Below are 16,292 nucleotides of genomic sequence, written 5' to 3'. Positions count from 1 at the left end.
AGCAGGGCACTTACATGCACAGACCGAGGCTCTGAAAGCTGCAGTGATGATGGGCTGAGGGTCCTGCGCCAGGTGGAATCTGTAATGTTCTCTCCTGGGCAAATGGAGCCTTTCTCTGGAGGCTGGAGCAGGCTCAGGTGGGCTGCTCCACAGAGTGGCCTGAGGAGGGAGAAACAGCAGAGCCTTTCCAGTGGCTGCCGTAGCTCTATATCCACTCCTTCTTGTACGTTCCCCCCACTGCTCCCAGAGCCCTAAGGGTCCCCTCCTGTGATGCCACTCACTCCCTGACCCACCCATCCCAATTGAATGGCTGGGCAGCACTGTTCTACCCCTCTGTACATCTCTGGGCATCTCTGTGAGTCTCTGTGGGTATGAGTACCTGTGCTCCTGTGGAAAAGCAGGCTGGGAAGGGGGCAGCAGATGGCATGTGAAGTGTCACCCCCCGACTGTCCTGATGTGCCGGGACTGGTTGCCATGGGAAGAGGCAAGAGCAGATGGGGACCTCGGGGGACTTCTTGACCATACCCTTGTTCCTGCCTGCCAGGCTGCCAGCCCAAGCTGGGCGGCCACCAGCAGCTAAGCGTTCTCTGAAAACAGGGACTTGCCTGCCTGTCCTTCTCACAGGCCACTCTCCTCAAGCCAGGACCTAGCCCCAGCCCCTCCTTCCTGTCCCAGCATTTCTTCTGCCAGCCCATTTCTTCCCCCAGGCAGTGTTGACGGGCTGCTGCAGGGTGAGGATGCCAGCAGTGGTGTCGCCAGTGCCAGCAGAGAGGGCAAGGGCACCCAGGACCCAACCTTCTCATGACACAATTGGGGGCCTGGTTGTTGGTCCAAGCCCCTGCCCACCTGCCAGCACTCACGGAGGTCCCCCACCTGAAGAGTAGAAGAGGGGGCTGCAGAAGAGAAAGGGGGACTCGGCCCAGGATGAGCACCCTGAGTGGGGCAAAGGGCCCCTTGGAAGTGCTCCAGGGCCCAGCCTGCCCACCCCACTCTAACCTTGGGCTGCTGTGAGCAGAGCCCCTTTTGAAGCAGGCATCTTCCTGCAGGTGCGCGTGCAGCTCTTTAATTTTCAAATTAGAAAAGCAATTAAAAGAATTCAGGGAGTATGCTGCTCCTTCCAGTTCCGGTTCCTTGAAAGAGCTAGTGGGGAGGGAGGGAGGTACAGGAAGGTGAGAGGCACTGGATTTCCCGGGACCTGGGAGGCCAGTCTGCCCTCCTTCCTCACCCAGTCCCCCTCCTCCTCCCCGACTGTGTCTGTGTACCTGGCAGCTCCACCCCCACACCTTTGATCCTGGCCCTGCCCCAGCACCCAAGTCTCTGGGGACTGGCCTAGGAGGATGCTAAAGGGAATGGCAAGCTGAGGACTGGAGCCCCCAGCCCCAGGAGGAGGTAACTGGGGAGGGATTTAGCTCCAGGCTGGGGGGTGGGGCAGCCCTCCTCTCCCCCACCCCACCCCCACAGTCACCACTGTAATGACAAATGAACTGCCCCACTCGTCATTCCACCCTCCAAGAGGAGGGGAGGATAGCAAAGTGTTTTATGGCTGATGGCTCTAACATCCGCCCTGAGAGTGCATGCTCAGCTCCGTCTGGAGTTACCTGGGTGCTTTTCCATGGGGACATGCCTGGGTAGCTGGGTTAGGATTACTGCTTTGCCACTTCTTGGCAGTGTGACCTGGGCAAGGCACTGCCCATCTCTGAGCCTTTGAGTAGTGGTAGTTCTGTCCACCCTGGTCCCCAGAGTGGCAGTGAGGACCGAGTCCAGCCTGTCTGTGACAGTGGTTCTTGATGCAGCCAGGCTCACCTTTCCTCCAGCCCATCCACAGCGCTCCCTGCACCCTCTCCCAGGCGGAGCTGGCTCCAGCTCCCACGCCAGCTTTGAGCTTGCCAACATGAATGGCCAGCCCAGGGGGAAGGCTTCAACACCGTGTGGCCCTCCAGATACATCATTTCTTCCTGTCCTTGGGGCTGGCAGCACTCACCTCCGGCCTCAGGAAATCCTTTCCTGCTGTTGCTCCCAGAGCCGGCCATCCGCTGACCTATCCAGCCAAGCTCCTGTGCTGCTGGGAAAACCAAGGCTTTAGGAGGCGAAAGGACTGCCCTCCTCACACTGTGCAAGCCATCTGAGCTCACTCTTTTCACTTCCCCTTGTTATAAGCATTGCTTTGCGTGATTTCTGTCTTTGAAAGTGGCCATCCTAATAATAGCTGCACAATATTTCATCAAGAGGCTGTGGTTGCCTCACCCAGTCCCCTGTACTTGGGCATTTAGATGATGCCTCTGCTTTGTTTGCAGTTAGAAATGCTGCAACAGACATTGTTAGGTCTAAAGCAAGAATTGTTCATTGTGCAATGGGTCTGACCTGAAGAATAAGACCCAGAAAGCCCAGAGTGGGAAATGGGTCCCAAGCTCTTCTTCCCACTTAGGGTCTGGGATCAGCAGCAGCCCTCACCCCAGTGGACACTTTAATGGACAGATGAGAACCATTGTCCCTGTGGGCTGGGCCCATCATGTTCCCTGTACAGATAGCTACTCCAGGCCCCAAGGGGAGGGGTTGGTGATATCTCCCTGCAGCCTGTGAGCTCATCCTCAGCCTGGTTGGAGGTGCCAGGCTGCCCCTGGGGAGGCTGACAATGGTCTAGGAGAGTCCTGTGCCTGGGCAGCACTCTTGTATCTCCACCAGCAACACCTTCTCCCCGCTCGTTCTCTCCCAGTGGCTTCTCCCAGTGGCTGCTCGCCTTCCTGCCTGCACATTCCCCTGCACCCCTTATGGGGTTGAACCTCAGTGTGTGTGGGGTGGTGCTGGGCCCCAGTTCTCAGCTGCCTGACCTTTGGGGTCTCTGAGTGCCAAAGGGTCCTTGACCTTCTGAGCATAAGTGCCCCCACCGCGTGATTCCCTTCCTGCCCTATCCTGAAGGTGCTGCAGGACAGTCAGGCTAGACTTCGGTCTAGCAGTCCTGCCGTCTCTTCCCTGGCCACCAGCTCTGTCCCCGCTGCGTCTGGGAGTCTGTGGAATGGGACAAGGGGTGGTAAACTAGATCTTAACCTCCTAATCTGGAAAATGGGGCTAATTATGAAACCTGTTTTGCAGAATTGCTGTGGGCATGAAATGAGCACGTGATCATAGAGCCTTGGCCCAGGGCCTCACGAAGGCTGTCTTGAGGGCTGTCACTGTCAGAGCTCCCCGGCAGTCAGCCCGGAGGGTCTGCTTCCCTCATACACCATACACTCCAACCATGCCTGCCCAGCGTGTCCTGTCCTATCGCCCCAAGCCTGGGAGGGGGCATTCCTCTCCCCCTCTAACTCCCCCACTTCCAGCACAGTGGGACACAGATCCTAGGGCCTTGATTCCAAAGCGGAAATGCCATTCTGGGAGGCACAGGCTGGGGAGTTGGGGGGGTGGAGTTGAAGTGGAAAAGGAGCAAATTTTTGAAATGCCTGCGCCTGAGCTGGGTTCCCTTCCCCCGTCTGCCCGCCCACACCAGCAACCCCACCCCCAGTGCTACTTTAATCCAGCCCCAGAGACTGGAGGGTCTCTTTCTCCCATTCCCTTGTTCCCAGCCAGCCACCCCGCTCCGAGGGCCGGCTAGGACAGAGTTGAGGGCCAGGTATTTTTGTGTCCCCGGCCCATCCCTGCAGAGACCTCCTGCCTGGAGCCTTGAATACAGGGCACTACCTGGCTGTGAGGCCTGCTCCCTTCCCCTCTCCCTACTGGAGTGGTGTGCTGGGGGCTGGGGGGACACCTAAGGACTGCCTCCAGCCCCCAGCTCAGACAGATGCTCATGCATGGTCCAGCTGGGCCAGATCTGCACCCTTGGAACGTGGGGTGACAGCCAGCCTGAGGACAGGGTCAGGGTTTAGGGGGGCCCATAGCTTCCTGCCTCACTTTGGGGCACAGCTGTTGGGAACAAGCAGGAAAGGATGCCCTAGGTGGTGGTTCTCTGAGAGCTGGCTCTTCTGTGGGGAAGTGGGCTGTTTTGAGCGGGCCAGTCTTGGGGAGGGCATAGGGTGGCAGCTAGTTGTCCTGCTCCTTCTTTAGGAGTCTGGGTCACACTGTCCAAATCCCACTGCTCCTTACCCACCCCCTGTGCTGTGAGTTCTGTCCAGTGGTTCCCCAAGAAGCTTTGAGGAAATGCAGGTGTCCAGGTACCCCCCACTTTTTTTTTTGAGAGATACCTAGGAATCTGTTTTTAACAAGCTCTCCAGGGGACCTATAACCAGCCAGGAATGCCCTAGCCCAGCCCCTTTATTTTACAGATGTGAGAAGGTCTGTCCAAGGTGGTACACCTGGTCAGGATGTCAGGTATGTGTGTCAGGTGGAGGGACAGCTGTGGCTCCACCTTGGGCTTATATGTATTTTATAGGACAGACCTGAGGGTTCTCTGGAGGGCAAAGCTGAGTCTACCACTGCTGCCCTGGCACCGTGAGCTGCCGGATGTGTCCACACTCAGCAAGTGGCCCAGGATGTTGACTGTCCAAGGGTCGGGAGATGAGGCACTGAACTGACCTGTTCTGGAGTAGGTTCCATCCTCAGTCTCCCTGCAGACCATTGCACAAGCCTGGACTGTGCTCACCCTGGTTCTGTAGTCACCGACCTTCAGTCTAGGGAGTGGGGACTCAGAGGAGAACCGAGGTGCTCTCCACTCAGTTCTGCCTCATTCCCTGCAACTCCCACCCCCGCCCCCATGTTGATGAAACAGACAGAGCTGTTGGGTTACAAGTGTCAGGCTCCCACAGGGCTGACTGGGGAATTGGGGTGGGAGCAGAGCTCTTGGGGCAGAAACCAGGCCATGGGGGGACACTTCAGGGAGGCAGGATTCAACTAAGGGCAGAAGGTAAGAGAAGCAGAACCCCTTGTCCGTGAGTGGACTAGAGCCTCGGTCACACGTCCACACACCCGTAGAACAGGATGAGCTCCATCTCTGCGCCCTTGGGGTTACAGGGACCCGCCGCGTACTGGAGTCCCCAATCTCTCTGTCTTGACTTAATTTCTTCGGGCTCTTACGAGTCGGAGGGCTCGAAGGACGCGCGCGGAATGCCCGGGTGTTGGTGGGCGGGGGAGGCAGCAGTCCACTTTAGACTAGTGCCTCGGGGGCTGCAGCAGCTCCAGGAGCAAGAGAAAGGCAATCCTGGCAGTCTGCCTAGAAGAGGAGGCATTTGCTTAGTCCTTTGAGGAGGGGCGTGTTCTCGCCCGTGGTAGAGGTTGGGGACGTGCATTTGGAGAAAATGAGGTACCCCGCGTACCAGGCTTGAAGTCTGGCGTTGGGCTTGGTGCTGGTAGGAGATGGGGGGCGGTCCCACCGGGCGGCGCGTGCCCGCGTACTGCCGTAGCCGCTCGCGAGCCCGCGCCCCAGGGCCGGCGGTTCATTTGCATGTGCTGCCGCAGCGACCAATGGGCGCGCTCGGCCGGGCATGCCGGGAGCGGGACTGGGCCGGCCCGGCGGCGGCGGCGGCAGCAGCTGGCGGAGCGAGGTGGGACCGGCTCTGGGTGGCTGCGGCGGCAGTGGCGGACGTGCTGGCTGAGCCGGCGGGACCGGGAGCCGGGAGGCTGCGGCGCGCTCGGAGCCCCGAGAGCGCGCAGCGCGGGCAGCGCGGAGTACGCCCCTGCGGGGAGCCGGGTCCCCAGGCCAGCCTGCCACGATGAACTACCTGGTGAGTGCGGCGGCCGGGGTGGGGTCCGCGCGCCCGGGAGCGTCTGGCCGGGGTCCGCGTACCGGCTTCGAGGCGACCGCCCTCCCCGCGCCAGGGCGGGCCCAGGCGGGAAAGAGTTAAGCGAGTGGCATTTCCTGTCGGACCTGCGGGTCCTGGGAACTGTCGGCCGCCGGAGCCTCCGCGGGGGCGCGACAGGGTTGGGGTCCGAGATCCCGGACCCGCCTCCCGCCCTGGCCCGGGACCCGGAGGCGAGGACTGCGGAGGATCCCAGCGCCTGCGCGCCCCCCGCCCCGCGGGTGGTTGGAAGGGGCCCTGGCCCGGACTCGGGGGCCGCTGGCCAGCAGGAAAGTTCCTGGATCCGGGAAAGTTGCTGGCGGGAGGCCCGCTCTCCCCCTGCAGGCTGCCGCCTCCTGGGTGACCTTGAGCCTGCGAGCCCGGCCTCGGTTTCCTCGGCTACGAGGAGGGGTCCGAGGTCCCCTAGACCGTGAACTTCCAGGAGGCGTGACTTTCCAGGAAGCAGGGTGGTGGTGCGTCCACACAGTCCGGCCCGTCTGTGTGGTTTGGAGTGGCAGCTGCCCTCGGTCCCCAGGCTGGGGGTGGAAGGGCTGCGAGCAAGTGCGTGGTGTCCGCCTAGTCGTCTGCGCGGCCGGAGCGCCAGTGTGGGGCGGGTTAATGATTCACCCCTGGTCCGCCGGCGTCGGATTCCCAGATCAGGGGCAGGCACTTCCCGACCTGCACCCACCCTTGTTGCAAAAGCGGCGATAGGAGCCGGATCCTGGCGTTGGAAGTCCGGGGCCTCACCGCGCGATCCCCGGGTTCCAGCCTCTGCCGGTCGAGTGCGCATGGCCAGGGCAGGGCGAGTTGCTGTTCGGGTGTCAGTAGCCCGGGCTCCCAGGGCCGGGTTGAGGGAGTCGGAGAAGCTGGGATTTGCTGAAAGCTGGGGGTGGGTGGTTAGGGCCTGGGGAGATGTTGGGGGTCTCAGGTCCCAGACTGGAGGCAGCGGCTCCCTTATCCGTTTTGAGAACACGGATTTCCCCCTACCATGCGAAGGTCTAGGCTGGGAGGCACCCCCCAGGCTTGCTGTGTCTTCCGCGCGGACTTCAGCCAGGTCGGGAGATGTTCCTCCTCTCCCGGGGCCATCCGCCCCCGCCCCCCGCGCCCATTTCTTTTCCTGTGCGGAGAACTGATGGTGGAGGTTGAGGAATGGCAGGACTGACTGGCCTAGAAGAGCAGGTGTGTGCTGGGTGCGGGAAGACCAGGAGTGGGGTTGGGCACAGGTGGAGCCTGCAGGGAAGAGAGGTCTGGGAGGAGCTGCTGACGTGCCCTCCTGGCCCTGGCAGCCACCACCCGCTTGCCCTGGGCAAGGAAGGAGCCCAATGGGAGCTGGGTGGAGGCAGCGCAGCAGTCACCCACTCCCGGGAGCAGACCCGCTGGCACGGTTGTTTGTGCTGAGCACGGGGGTGAGCGCTGTGGGCTGGCACCAGCTCCCCGGCCTGGACAAGGGATTGAAATGAGGGCAGAGCCGTGAGGGCATCCTGTCTGAGCTGGGAAGACCCTGGAGACAGCCGCTCTCCCCGCCAGTCATACAGACCGTACAGATGGGGAGACCAAGGCACGGGTCTGGATCCAGAACTTAGTCTTCTGCTCCGCCCACATGTGCCACCCCTTTGGGGGCGCTCTGGTCCTTGGGGTGATGCCATGCTCTGCTGGATCTGCCAACTTGGTGGGGTCTCTCTGACCCCAGGGCTGTACTTTTGTGGCCCCTCCCTTGGGACCCATTGTTCTTGAGGAGATCCCGCCACCCTTTTCTTCTGGGCGTGGAGACCTTTCCCCCTCCTTCCCCCCTGCCCAGGAACCCACAGCCAGACCAGCCAGGTGTGTATCCAGAAGCCTCAGAGGGGTGAGGGGTAGTGTTGGTTTGAAACTTGTAGGGGTGGGGTAGAGGGTGGGGTGATAGGGATCTTTCTCTAATCAAGACCGTGGATGGCTTTTCTCCTCTGGGTCCTTAGGGACCTCAAATAAGGGGCTGTAGGGTGGTCTCCCTTCAAGGGGTGGGGCTGGCCCTCCAGCACTGGGGAGGGCACTGTCTCTGTGTTGCTGCCCTAACTTCCTCGCCTCTCAGTGAGGAGTGGGGCGAAGTGCTGGCCTGGAGTGGATGGATTGCAGAGGGTGGGGGGCAGGGCTCCATCTCCTTCATCTTCACTGCACATCCCAGATAAGCAGGGATTTGGTGGGTTTTTTTGTTTTGTTTTGTTTGTTTGTTTGTTTGTTTTGAGCTGGAGGACCACACTTGTTGTGCCATCGTGTCCCCTTCCATTACTGCTCAGGAAGATGGTGCTGCTTTAAGGGCTGCTGAAAGTTCTCTTTTAGGACTGCAGTGGGCAGAGCTCTCGGGGACTTTCAGATGTCATGGTGGAAAAGCCAAGGCCTTGTAAAGAGTGAAGTACCTGCTGTCCCACCTGGGCTGTCCCCTCAGCCTCTGCCCTTTCTGATGACAAATCTGGGGCTGAGGGGGTGGCGTTACCCCTATTCTGGGCCTGGTGCTGTCCCTGAAGTAAAGGTCAGCCTTACGCTGAGCCCTCTTCCAGAGACCCCTGAATCTTCCCAGCAGGGCCCCAGGGACAGGGAAGGAGGGAGTGGTCATCATTAAATGCATAGGTCTGGGGTCTGCCAGTCTGGGGACCATTCCCAAGCTGCCAGCAGTTGGAATGAATGGGCTGGAGGGTGGAGGGCTCTGTCCTTACACCACCCACATGGGCTCTTGGTGCTCTGGCCACAGGCCCGCTTGTCCCCACCATCCATGGTATGTTGGGGATGCGGGTGCCATGTCCTGCAGCTGGAGGGCCCTCTGCATTTCACCTCTCCTCGGTCCAGCCTCCCAGGGAAAGTGCCTAGGACGTCTTGGCAGGGGTGGGAGCAGAGGCCTGCTTCCGGCCCAGACCTGGCCCTGGACACAGGCATCTGCCGTTGTCGCTGGAGCCAAGGCCAAGTGTGGCTGATGATTGCCACAAGGAGCCACTGGCAGTGGACACCATGGGGAGGTTTTTGGTCCTTCATTCTACAGACCTGTCTTCTGGCTGCTGAGTGTCAGGCACGGGCTGAGGATCCACATGACCCCTGCTCTGTCCCCTGAGCCTCAGGCTGCTGAGGTAGGCAGGGCAGGAGCCATGCTTCCCTTGGGATGGCTCTTGAAGAGGCTCGCCCACACTTGCTTCCTGCCAGCCCAGCACTGAGGACTGAGCCCAGATCCTGGCCACTCAGTTGTCCCTGGGAGTATTTGGGGAGAGTGATGCTAAGGCTGCTGGTCCCAGAGTTCCGCCCAGTATGTGAGTGTGGGGACATTTGGGAAGGAAAGAGGCACTGCCCTCGGAGTTCCATCGCAGCCAGGGAACGGGGGCAAAGGGGTGGTCAGCACCCTGGCCAATGAGCCTGCGTTGCTGTCCCTCCAGGGGATCCTGGGACATGAGGGAGCAGGGGTTATGGGCATAGACTGCAATTGGCCATACTCCCGTTGGGCCTGCACCATGGGCCACTGGGGCTCCTTGGTACAAGCAAACAGAATACCCCAGAACTAAACTTGGCCCACATTTGAGATGGTTCTGGGTATGAAGGGAACTAGTGTTTCCCGAGTGACTGCTGTGTGTGAGGCTCTGTGCTGGGGGATGGAGTGTGTGTGTGTGTGTGTGTGTGTGTGTGTGTGTGTGTGTGAGGTGAGGGACAGGGAGGGAGGAAAAAGTCTGTGAAATTTCCACTCCTGGCTTTTATGAACCTAAGCATTACCCCAGGAGCCACCCAGTTCCACATTATCACACAGCCCAGATCTGCTTCTGCTGCTTCCTACTGACTCTGGTAAGTCAAGTATCTTCTGTGCCTCAGTTTCCCCACCTATAAGATGGGAGTAATCATAGTGTCTCCTAGGGTTAAAAGAAATGATTGAAGTATGCAAAAGAGCCCTGCCTCTGACAGCGAGTCAGCTCTGGCTGTCGTCATTGTGAACCCACCAGTTGTGTCTCCCCCCCATTACTCTTAGCCACCAGTGGCATCCCACCCCCTCAACCGCCAGAGTCAGGGTTTGGAGATACCCAGAGCACATCCACGGCTTCCTGAGGCAGCTGGTGGAGCTGAGGGGGCGACCTGAAGACGCCTGCCCACCAGTATCCAAGGCCCAGCTGCTCTGGGTCTGAGGACCCTCCCGGGCTGGGTGGGTCTGGCGCCCAGAGGGCCCCAGGACACAATGAGGACCATTCTCAGAGCCAGGCAGGGCCTGTTGGGGCAGCCTTGTCCGCTCCCGTGTCCAACAACCAGGGTGTTGTTCTGAGTGGGCCTGGCTGGCAGGCCACTGCCTGAGGAGTGTTGGCATTGGGCTGGGGGCTCTCTGCCTCCTCTGTCTGTGGTGAGCAAGCTCCAAAGGGCCTTCCTGGCTTCCTCAGGCATGGCCACGCTGCTCCCAGGGAGGGCAGGATACCACTTTTGCAAGGAGGGCTTCTGCCTGAGCCTTCCCATTCTGGGCTGCGCCTAATGCACTTGTGCAAGGGTGTTCCATGCCGAGGGGGACAGCCCCTGCCCTCCGGGGCATCCGGGTTGGGGGGCATGAAGTGGACAGGACAAGGTATATTGATCAGTACTTCCAGGTGGGGGCAAAAGGGAGCTGGTGCCTAGGGAGGGGCACGGGATGCTTCCTGGAGGGGTGATCCCCGAGTCATGTCTCGGAGTAGCAGGACACTGGAGAGGTTTCCTAGGGGCAGGAGTGAGGTGGCTAGAGACTCAGGGCCAGTCAGGCATTAGTCTCTGGTGCCTTGGACACAGTGTTTGCCTGGTCTGTGACGGTGCTCTGGTGGTGCTCCCCTCAAGAGGTCACAGCTGTCCCCCCCTTTTGAGCTTCGGGGCAAAGCACCTAATTGGCTGGAGGAAGGCTGGAAAGCCAGGCTCTGGGGGGGCTGGCCCCTCTTCCAAGCTGGGGCAAGACATTGTGTCCTGGGGAGCACATCCAGAGCAGGAATGCTCAGGCTGGCCTTATCCTGCCATGGGATGTCATCATTTGGATGACATTTACTGACTTTCCATACACCATCCCAAAGCATCCTGCAGTGTGACTGGCCCTGGCCTGCCTGCTGCTCCAGGGCCACAGACTGTCTCCCCTCTGGCCTCTCTCTGCTCCAGCGCCTTGGCTCATGCCCGTCCTCTGCCCGCACGCTCTTCCCCAGCTGGTTTTATGGTTGTCTAGTTTTCATTCTTCACGAGTCACCGAAAACGTCACTTCCTTGGGGAGGCCATCTTTCACCACCTTATTCATAGTGGCCCTGTCCCACATTGTTTTTGCCACCCCACTTTTGCCTCCTAGCAAGTTGTTTGGTGTCTGTCTGCCCCTGCTGGAATGTAAGCCCCTGTGTGGACAGGGGCCTGGTTGAGCTAGGCCTACTCCTTCTCCCAGAGCCAGGCAGATAGTAGAGCCAGGTGAATCTTTTGTTAAACAACAGAACTTAGCACTGGGGATCTGGGTGCTCAGAGAGGGTAAGGGATTTGCTTGGGGTTAACCAGCAGTGGGAGGGAGAGGCATGCCCAGTTCTGGTCTTAGCTGCTGCGCTGAGTGACTGAGAGAGAAGGAAGGAGGAGCTTGTCTCAGGAGCAGCTGGGGAAGCTTAGAGGCCCAAGGGGGCGGGTACTCAGCCAGCTGGGGTACTCTGGCGCCAGCAGTGCCTATCGCTGGGCTGTGGAGAGAGGCTCCTCTGGGGCTCTGGGTGGGGGCACCAGTAAGGAGCTTCTGGTGCCAGGCACCCAGTGCCACGTGCCCAGCCTGAGAGGGGCTTCCCAGCCTGGCTCCAGCCATCCCAGATTGTACAGTTGCAGCTACAGTTGGCCTTGACTGCTCAGCGAGCTCACTCCGAGGGGTAGGGGCTGGCTACCCTGCAATCAGGTGGCCCCAGTAGCTCCCTGGGCCGGGTGGACTCTTCCTGCCTTCCCTTCCCCGTTGGACCTTGCCCTGGGCAGAGCCTTCCAGCCTCCCTGAGTACCCAGTGCTGCCCGTGGGGCCTGTCTGAGCCCATCTGCCAGCCTTCCCTGGGCTGCCCTCCTCCTAAGAGGTGAGGGGCCTCCCAGCGGCAGCCCCCTCCATCGGCAGCCCCCTCCATCGGCACCCCGCCCCTTTGACTGGGCCAGAGGGGAATTTTCCTGTGACTCACCCTGCTGGCACTTCCTGTGGTCACCAGGGCAGGGGCTGGGGAGACCCAGTGGGGTGGCTCTATGTTCTGGGGTCACTGGGGGATGGGGACCTGGTGTCCCACTCCCTGACTGGATGTGATTCCCTGAGGCTGGCTGCAGACCATATTTGGGAAACTTGCTTTTCTTGCTGGCAGCCAGGGGATGGGGCCCTCGGTGAGCCCAGTGGGCTGCAGGACAGCCCCTGCCCCTGCCTGCTCCTCCTGGGGCTCTGGCCTCTGGACCTGCTTCAGCCGCCTCTGGCCTATCGTCTTGGAGCCTAGGAGGTCGTCCATAGTTTTCTTTTTCAGGATGTGTATTTTTTTAACCCCAAAGCCAACAAATGCTTATTAAATATAAATTGAAAACTCTGAAGAACAGGAAGAGAAGCATCCCCCAATCACTGTTATTCTTGTCCTCCCCTCATTATTTAAGTTGGAGTGATGTTTTACTGAGGGTAATTGACACTCCAGTGCATTTGTAACTCGGTCTTACTTTTGGTGTGGACACCCTTGCAGCAACCAGCAGTTCCGAGCCTCTGCCCTGGTGCTCACCTGGTGCTGGGGTGAACGCATTGGTTCCGCCCTCCTCAGCTCTGAGCTGCCTGCCTGGGCCGGCTCCTCCCCTCTTAATTCCCAACTTTCCTGCCTCTGGCCCTTCCTAGGGCTGGGCATCTGAGCTGCTCTGGCGAAATGGGCTCCCAGCTGATGCTCCCTGGGCTCTAAGCTTCAGTCCTGGGGCCTGGAGCACATGCTGCCTGCCCCGGCCTCCCTCGTGGGCTGTCTTGGTGATGCTCGGTCCTCTACCCTCATCTGCAGTGTGGCATGCAGGGGAGACGGAGTACAGAGGGGCACTTTCTGCCTCCAGATGCTGGTGTGGTGGGAAGAGGACGGGCCCTCCTAGGCTTGGATGAGGCCTCACCCCCACTCCTCTCTGCCCCAGGGCCCAGCTTCTGCTTCCTGTTTGTGCCCGAGGGGGCATGGCCCTTCCTTCTGCCTGGAATTCCAGCTCCTGCGTTAATCCTTGCAGATGGAGTCCATGGAAGGAGACTGGGCTCATGGAAGGGAAGGTCTCACAGCTAGTGGGTGGCCAGAACTCAGGTACCATTTCTAAGTCAGGTCTAGACCAGGCTCTGTGTCCTCAGACCCGGGGAAATTCAGAGGAGGGCAACCAGAGCTGAGTCCTGGGTGGTGGGGCTGGAGCCCAGCTGGCCTGGCACCATCCTTTCCATCGACCTGGCTTCCCCTGTGTGGGAGGCCTGGGTCCTTGCTGCATGCTGCCAAACTGTCTGCTGCCCTGGGAGGCCAAAGTAACCCTGGCCTTTTCTCCCCCAGGCACGTCCTTCTCTCCTTGGGACCGACCCCTCTGTGATGTATCTCGACTCAGCCTGAGCCTGGCACCTGTGCAAGGGGAGCAGTGGCAGCAGGGGCCAAGGGCAGAAATCACAGGGCCTCCCCACCCCAGGTTCTCTACCCACAGTGAGGTTCTGGTCCTCCTGTCTCAAGCCCACAGCCTCCCCCAAGGCCTTCCCCAGGGCCCGCACAGGGTGCTTGGCAGCAGGGCCTCTGTATGTCCCTGCTCTGGGAGGGTTTGATGACTAAGGGAGCCCCATAGCAGTGCCTGCTTCTGGGTGGCTGTGAGAATTAACAGGAGAATTGCCGGAGCAAAGAACAGGGCCGGGGCGGTGCTGCTCTTCCTTGTTTTGCTTTATTTTCCCACTTATTCCTGATGTCTGTCTCATTCCCGTCACTCTTCCAGAAGCACCCACGCTAACGTAATGTGTCTGGAATCTGTCCCTGGATAAGTGTCTAAGAAAAATACGTAGAGTTGTTTTGTAGCTGTTTATAATAACATTTACCGAAAGAAAGTGACCTGCACCCTAGATCTCCCGTGTGTTACCCACTTAGGAGGGTGTGGCAGACATGTCTCACCAAATACCCAGACACCTGCTGGCGCACAGAGCAGTGTCTCAGATGTGTCCAGGTTTGCTGGCTGGAACCCTGGATCCTTTGTGATGCTTGTGGCCATTTGGTTTTCCCCTCTGGAGAACTCACTTTTCATATTTTTTTGGTTTTCTGTTGTTCTTGTCTTTTTCTTGATGATTTGTAGGAGAGCCTCCAGATTCTAGATTAATCACTCTCTTGTCAGTTGGTGACCTATCACCCTGTCAGCTTTATGTCACCTTATGTTTTGTGCTTTTGGGGTCTTTGAGGTTTTGTTTTATCATTTTTTCCCTATCTCAACATCACAAAGATATTCTCCCACAACTTTTTCTTTTATTAGTTATAGAGTTTTACTTTTCACATTTAGGTCTCTAATTGCCCTGTGTTTCTAACGTGAGGCAAGTGTCCAAATGGATTTTTCTTTCTACGGTGACTGAGTTTTCCTACTATCATCAACGATGCAGTCTCATCCTTCCCCGTTGCTGTGGGGCACGGCCTGCAGGCTTCCCATAGAGCGGGGGCCCTTTCTGAGCCCTGCCCAGCGTACTGGTCTCTGTGCCACTCACTGGCTTGACGTTGTGGCACACCCTCATGGCTGGGAGGAGTGCCCCTTGGTGTTTCATTTTCAGAATTAACCTGCATGTTTGTGGACCTCTATTCCTCCATTTAATTTTAGAAGAATTCTTTTTCTTTGGTCAGATTCCTCAACAACAAAAAATTCCTGCTGGCACTTGGATTATAATTGTAATTTATTAAGTAAGCTTGGGCTGCTTGGCTTTTTGCTGCACTTAGTCATCCCACCATGAACTTGGTACATTTTTGCCCTTATTCAGGTTTTCCTTCAGCCCACTGACAGAATGTAAACATTTCCCCCTTGAGGTCGCCTGCAGTCTTTGATTGATGAATTCCTGAATAACTGTAGCATTTGTTATTATGGTGTGACGTCTATTCTACGGCCTTTCTTTCTCATCGGTTATTGATTCTTCTAGTTTGTTGGAATATTTGATGATCATATGGTCTGCAGATGATGACTGTTTTGTCCCTGTGTCCCCTCCCTACTTTGTCTGTCGTTTTTTCCTCTTGGCCGATTGTGCTGGCCGGGCAGCAGGACGATTGCGATGGAGCAAGGAGGGGCTGCATCCTGTTTTCTTTCCAGACGCGGTGGCCATTATTGGCATCATTGCTACTTTCCCCAGTGTTGGTCCAGGTTGTGGTGTGACTTTGGGAGTGGCTTTTAAGAGTATCTTGAGTGCCATCTCTGCAGTGTAGGTGGTGGCTTCGGTCAAGAGGATTTTGAGGCATTATCCAGGCCCATTGGAAAAAGCGCCAGGATCAGCTGGGCCTTTCTCCCAGGGGCCAGGGGCCAGAGGTGCCGGGATTGTGCCAGCCCTACTTAGTTCCTTCCTCAGTGCCAAGGCCAGATGTCACCCTCCCCCCCCCCCCCGTCCTGCAGAGGGGTGGGAGCTGGCCCGGCCGCTGAGCCCCCTATGCACATCCTCTTGCCCTCATACCCACCTGTATCCTCTCTTCCCAGAACGTGCTGGCCAAAGCCCTCTATGACAATGTGGCTGAGTCCCCGGATGAGCTCTCCTTCCGCAAGGGCGATATTATGACGGTGCTAGAGCGGGACACACAGGGCCTGGACGGCTGGTGGCTCTGTTCGCTGCACGGGCGCCAAGGCATCGTGCCCGGGAACCGCCTCAAGATCCTGGTGGGCATGCACGACAAGAAGCCAGCAGGGGCTGGCCCTGGCCCTCCTGCCCCCTCAGCGCCACCGCAGCCTGGCCTCCACACCCCGGCTACCCAGTACACGTCCATGCTGCCTGCTGCGTACTCACCCCAGCCTGAAAGCGTCTACCTGGTGCCCACCCCCAGCAAGACTCAGCAAGGTCTCTACCAAGCTCCTGGCCCCAGCCCACAGTTCCAGTCTCCCCCAGCCACTCAGACGTCCGCATTCTCGAAGCAAATGCCCCACCGCCCGTTTGCCAGCCCAGCCCCAGACCTTTACCAGGTGCCTCCAGGGCCTGGCAGCCCTGCGCAGGACACGTACCAGGTGCCACCTCCCGCTGGGGCCGGGCGTGACATCTACCAGGTTCCCCCATCCATGGACGCACGCAGCCGGGAGGGGGCGAAGCCACCGGCAAAGGTAAGGCGACCCTGGTTTCTGGGCACTGCAGGGCCCAGCTAAGCACCTTTGGGTTCTCTGCAGCTCCGGAAGCAGCTATGTGTTGGTCTGGGGCCAAGGTGGGAGGTGAGTGTTTGGAGAATATGTTCATCCTGCTGCTGGAGATGGGTGTGAACAGGCTGGGCCGGTCCAGAGAGGCAACGTCTGAGCTGAACGTGGACCACCATGTGGCCTTCAGCAGACACCCCCGTGGGAGGGTGTCCCCAGCAGAGGACACAGCCTGTCAGAGGCCTGGAGCTGTGGGAAAGTCTCTGCATTCCAGGTGGGCAGGCGGGGCTTGGCTGGTAAGGCCAAAGCAGCAGGCTGGGGACAGACCCT

The 16,292-nt window shown here is 58.9% G+C and overlaps 1 protein-coding gene across 4 annotated transcripts in view; it reads left to right on the top strand.

Moving 5' to 3' along the window:
* BCAR1 (BCAR1 scaffold protein, Cas family member) overlaps positions 1-16,292 on the top strand; it is a 35,718-nt gene that overhangs the window by 7,244 nt on the left and 12,182 nt on the right. For 2 of the 4 annotated variants that reach the window (XM_081032943.1, XM_081032941.1), the window contains exon 2: positions 15,324-15,935. In XM_081032943.1, the coding sequence (XP_080889069.1) occupies positions 15,399-15,935 (537 nt within the window). In that variant the 5' untranslated portion in view covers positions 15,324-15,398. Of the gene's footprint in view, positions 1-5,439; positions 5,652-9,425; positions 9,501-15,323; positions 15,936-16,292 lie in introns of those variants that run through there. The other 2 variants (XM_081032940.1, XM_081032942.1) reach the window with 2 other exon arrangements.

This window comes from Rhinolophus hipposideros (assembly GCF_964194185.1).
Source record: "Rhinolophus hipposideros genome assembly, chromosome: 21".
Lineage (NCBI taxonomy): Eukaryota > Metazoa > Chordata > Mammalia > Chiroptera > Rhinolophidae > Rhinolophus > Rhinolophus hipposideros.
The sequence above is the reverse complement of the archived record's forward strand: the minus strand, read 5'-3'. Positions and strand labels throughout refer to the sequence as shown.